Source organism: Pyrgilauda ruficollis, unplaced genomic scaffold (genome assembly GCF_017590135.1).
Source record: "Pyrgilauda ruficollis isolate IOZ18807 unplaced genomic scaffold, ASM1759013v1 scaffold65, whole genome shotgun sequence".
In the NCBI taxonomy this organism is placed as follows: Eukaryota; Metazoa; Chordata; class Aves; order Passeriformes; family Passeridae; genus Pyrgilauda; species Pyrgilauda ruficollis.
In genome coordinates this window covers 4878665-4883968 of record NW_024528266.1, presented here as the reverse complement: position 1 = coordinate 4883968, position 5304 = coordinate 4878665, and the positions used below count along the sequence as shown (strand labels likewise).

Sequence of the window (5304 nt, the reverse complement as noted above, 5' to 3'; positions counted from 1 at the left end):
ATCATAGCGTACGCGGGGGTTGGCAGTCATTAGAGATCTGCGAACGCGCGTGAGAAAAGACACGCTGCGTGGCCGTGCGCTGCCCGGGGCACCGGCCTGCCGCTCCAGCCCGCCGGCCCGGGCGGGGGCACCGCCGCTCCCCTCCGCAAACTTCCCGGGGCACAAAGTTTGCCGGCAGTTCCGCGCCCGCCCGCGGGGAGGGTGGCGGGGCGCAGCGCGGGGGGCGCGCCCTGCCCGCCGCCCCCTCCCCTCCCCTCCACCGCCCCTCGCAGTTTGTTTACAAGTATCAAAGTTGTAATTGAGGAGCTGCCAAGGCACATCTGGATATTTTTCTTCTTCTTCTTCTTCTTTGTGTTAGGGACTGATGTGCAACTAATTAAAGGCAGACAGGCTGGTAGCGTCTGCACACTCAAGCCCCCCCAAATAAAGAGCCTGGTAAGTGACTGGTTTGCTTTCCCCCCTCATCTTTCCCCCCCTTATTCTTCGCGGGTTTTTTTTCTTTTGTTTTTTGTCTTTTTGTGTGTGTGAGGTTTCGGGTTTTAGTTGTGGGGGTTTTTAAGAGGGATGGGTTGTTTGGTTGTGGTTTTTTTTTTTTTTTTTTAATTTTGTAGGTTTAGGTTTGTCGGGTGCTCTTTTTTTCTGTTGTTATCTGGGATCGTAAAAGTAGATTAATACTAGACTTGGGCAATAAAAGGCGTCGCTATATTAATTTATTAATTAATCTGCACCCGCCCCTCCTCCTGAATCTTAAATATGACCTTTGATCTCTCTGTCTTTGGCAGAGCAGACATGCAATATTGAACATGTACGGTCACATTTAGCTTAAGCAGGGACAGAATCGCAAAACCCGGCTAGCAATTTCTATTTATTTATTTCATTCGTGGAAAAGAGGGCGATAGTTAGAGGGGGAGGGAAATCAATAACTGCGTCTCGGGTACCCTTTTCATGCTCCGGAGATGCATCGATTAAACAATAATGACCCGGTTGGTGGGCACCATCATTTTCTCGCTGCTGGTGGCAATAAAGCCTGAGAGGGGATCGCGGGGAGAGAAAAGGTAGCCAGCGAGGGAAGGTTTTGTGGAGAGAAGCCAATTTAATGCTGGGGGAAATAGGGCAAGAAAATGCATATGACTTCTGGCATAAAGGGCTGAACGCTAACATTTTATTCCTTACCAGATGCGTGGCTTTCATACACATGGCTGGCAAAACTAGTTTTATTGAGTAGTTGTTATCGAGGACATGCAGCTAGGTTTTCCTTTCTGGAAACGGGAGAGGGTTTTTTTTGCTGTAAGCAAATCCTTCGCATCCCTCCACAAGACGACGCTTAGCCTAGAGCTTTCCGGGGCAGCCTTTGTATTGCCACTAGACCTCTGAAGGCAGCGAGAGTCTGGGTTTTTCCCTGACGTGGAAACACAGAGGTGGCTCCTGCGAGCTCGGGGTCTTTTTTTTTTTTTCTTTTTTCCCGACGGAAGGACGCCCGCCAGTCCCCAGTGCAGCCGGGGGTGAGGTTCCTTCTGTAGATTTACGCTCCCTTCATCTGGATTTGTTTACATAAAGCCCGCTTTCAGTGCACGACGTTGGGAGAAGACGAAGTTTTTGCACTCGGTAGGTTGGGCTGCAAACGGTTCATTAATCTAATTATGATCGTAATTACCGTAATTGATAACCATTTTGAACTAAACATACCAGAGTCTGGAAACTAGACGTAGCCCCACGAGTGAGCGTTTCTGATAGCCCTGCATCAGAAAAGATGCTGGAAATATCTGAACTATTCAGGTAGAGCATCTGGAAAACAAAGAGGCAGTGTTCATAAACTGAGGGCTTTTTAAGTTATGCTTATGTTTTGCTTTAGTTCGCGCAGGCTGCCATAATATACCTTCCTCATTGCCATGAACTAAAATACCCCCCTTCACCTCCCTGGGGGAGAAAGGGGGCGGTAGGAGATAAAACGGACGCCGTGTCCTTAGCCCCCTCCTAAACTTTCCTAGCCTGGAGCAGAAAGCCATCTTTCCCCGATGAGGGTTAGTTCAGCGGGTACAGCGACGTGCCCTCCCGAGCGTTCCCGGGTTGTCTCTCGGCGAAGCCCCCTGCCCCGCGGCGCCCACAGAGGGGCTGTCCCCGTCTCGGTGTGTGTGTCCCCAGCCCTCCCTGCGCAGCCCCCGGCGGCGGTGACGGGGAATCCTCCCCGAGAGGCTGCGATAAATACTCCGTCGTTAGTACAGCTGCAGGCGCCGGGATCACAAGCTGTGAAATTGCTTAAGTATTTTTTTTTTTTAAACCTAGCCCCGTGCCCCCCGCGGCCTGCAGGCAGCCCCCCCGTACCCGGAGGCGGCGGGGGGGCCGGGGAAGCCGGTGCCGCCGCAACCAGCGCCCGGCGGAGCCAGCTGTGCCGGCAGGCAGCTAATGACCGCCGGGCTCAGAAGGACACCGTGGCAGCTGGCGGCTCCCTCCCCCACCTCCCTCTTTTTTTTTTTTTCTAATTCCTTTTATTTGTTTTCCCCCCTGCTTTTTCTCCCTGCCTTTTCATTTTCCCCGGTGCTGGTAGGTGGGCAGCTCCCGGCCCCCGTGCCGTGTCCCCCGCCCCCCACCTTGTCCCGGGACCGGGTTTGCTCCGCCCGGGCCGGCGCTGGGAGCCCTCTGCCCGCGGCTACGGCGACGTGTGCCCCCCGCCCGTGTGTGCTCCCCCCTCCCCGGGGTGGCCGTGGGCGGCCGTCAGCGCCCCCCGCGCGCGCGCACCCCCTCGGAATTGACTTTTTGTGTTTCAGCTGCGGCAGCTCCCGTGAGGATGCCGGAGGAGCGGCTGCCCGGCCAAGCACCGACCGCGGGGATGCGTCCGGAGGAGGATTAATCGACACCCCCACCCCCGCCCCGTCCCTTCCCGCCGCCCCCCCCGTCCCGGCCACGATGAACACCAACGTGTGCGTGGAGAGCGGCCCCAACCCCGAGGCGCCGGGGCTGCCCAAGGACAGCCACCTGCCCGAAGGGGCCCTCAACAGCCTTGTGGATTACAACTCGGAGATGGAGAGGTACCGCTCCTTCGCCACCTTCTACAAGACCAACGGCGGCGCCTTCCCCCAGGCGGCCAAGATCGCCCGCATCACCACCCCCATCTTCCCCAGCGCGGCCGCCGCCGCCGCCGCCCGCATCGGCATGTCCCCCTGGAACTGCGACACCGCCACGGCCGCCGCCGCCACCGCCATGCTCTGGGGCAGCGGCGGCGGCGGCGGCGCGGCGGGCGGCGCGAGGAAACCCTCCTCCTCCTCCTCCTCCGTCGCCGCCGCCGCCGCCTCCGCGGCCGCCGCCGCCGCCTCCTCGCTGCACGCCGGCAGGGGCGGCATGCATCACCGGAGCGACTCGCAGCGGCTGGGCAAGCCCGGCTGCCCGCCGGCCGAGCAGCCCGCCCTGCCCATGGCCAACGGCAACTTCCTCTCCACCCTCGCCCCCGAGCACTGCCGGCCGCTGGCCGGCGAGTGCATGAACAAGCTCAAGTGCGGCGCCGCCGAAGCCGAGATCATGAACCTCCCCGACCGCGTCGGCACCTTCTCGGCCATCCCGGCGCTGGGCGGCCTCTCCCTGCCCCCCGGGGTCATCGTCATGACGGCCCTGCACTCCCCCGCCGCGGCCTCGGCCGCCGTCACAGACAGCGCCTTCCAGATCGCCAACCTGGCGGACTGCCCGCAGAGCCACGCCTCGGCCTCGCCCGCCTCCGCCCTGGGCGCCGCCGCCGGCGCGGGGGGCGGCGGAGGCGGCGGCGGTGGCGGCGGAGGCGGAGGGGGGGCCGGCGGCACCGGCGGCGGGGCCGGGGCCGGGGCGGGCAACCCCGCCAAGAAGAAGCGGAAACGCTGCGGGGTGTGCGTGCCCTGCAAGCGGCTCATCAACTGTGGAGTCTGCAGCAGTTGCAGGAACCGCAAAACGGGACACCAGATCTGCAAATTTAGGAAATGTGAAGAGCTTAAGAAAAAACCGGGCACTTCGTTAGAGGTCAGAGGAGATGATTTCTTTTTCCCCAGCCTCCCGCCGTCCCTCCTCAACCCCCTGCCCCCGCCCCTCCAGTGCTTCTTGTCTAGCTTCAAGATGCAGCATCCCTTCTCCGAGGCCTCCTTCAGGCTCTGAGGGAGCCCCCGCCGCGGGCGCGGCTCCCCGCGGCGCGGCCCCGCCGCCCGCCCCTCTCCGCCCCGCAGGGAAGAGAAACGCCGCCTCCCGCGGCGCCCCGCCGAGCCGGCCGCTGGCCCCCGGCCCCGGGCCGAGGAGGGACGGCCGGGGGGCGCCGGCCCCCGCCCCGCCAGCTCGTGGCCGTGACGGAACGATGCTAACCTGGTTTACCTGCCGTGCTGTTTCCATAAGACTGCTGGCTCTCTGGTTCCTTTTTCTTTTTCTTATTTTTTTAAAAGCCGTGCTGTTTCCATAAGACTGCTGGCTCTCTGGTTCCTTTTTCTTATTTTTTTAAAAAAATTCTCTCTCTCCTTTTTTTTTTTTTTTTTCCCTTGTTTTAATTAATGGCAATCATGACGATTCGGGGCGGTTTGTAGGAGCGGGAGGTGGGAAAAGGAAAGTTTTAGCTGAACACCAGGTTCTCGCTGTCAGAAGTTCAGGGAAAGCAATGGCAAGTTCTTCTCCAGGTTGGCTGGTAGCAATGTGTCCCAGACAGACAACGGGCCACGGAGCCCAGTAGTAGGTGAAACGCACACAAGTGATCTCTTTGGCAATGCCTTTTATGAAATAACCTGCTCGTGGTGTATTAAACACAATGGAAGAATAGCACAGGTATGACTGAACTAATTTCTGACTGAACTGTATGTACGGTTATTTTTACAACGTTTCCTCGGAACTGACAATGTATTGTGTTCCCCAAAGCTGTAACAACAGGTTTTCAGATTTGCTAGACGCACGAGAGACAGGCAGATCCCGTGTCGCAGACATCTCAGTTGTTGTATTGGGTACGACAGACAATGGGAACCAAAATACACAACCGTGAGGAAAATGGCAATTGGATGGTATCGTTAGGGGAAGGAAACAAGTGAGAGAAAAGACTAGTAATCATACTTAATTCCTTGTCATTATAAAAATTATAGTGTTGCTGGTTCGACACATGTCTCAGATGCGTCTGAAGGTGTCGAGGATGATGGATTTAGTACAGAGGAGTAGTGTGTGGCGGGTGACACCAAGATTTGTAGGCACAGAAATCAGCAACTAAGTGAGAAATTGCAACTTCCCTCTGTGTGTGTGTGTGTGTGCCTGTGTGTGTTTGCATAGCGGTTTATTCCCTTGCTCATTGCTCGCAGGAGCTCTCTCCAAGAAGAGATG

General features: G+C 57.9%; 1 protein-coding gene across 1 annotated transcript; it reads left to right on the top strand.

The window, feature by feature from the left end:
• Positions 1-2015: 2015 nt before the first annotated feature.
• CXXC4 (CXXC finger protein 4) lies at positions 2016-4113 on the top strand. Its single transcript, XM_041484258.1, has 3 exons — positions 2016-2216; positions 2284-2392; positions 2546-4113. The coding sequence occupies exons 1-3, from the start codon at positions 2016-2018 to the stop codon at positions 4111-4113; spliced, it is 1878 nt and encodes a 625-aa protein (XP_041340192.1).
• The last annotated feature ends 1191 nt before the right edge of the window (positions 4114-5304 follow it).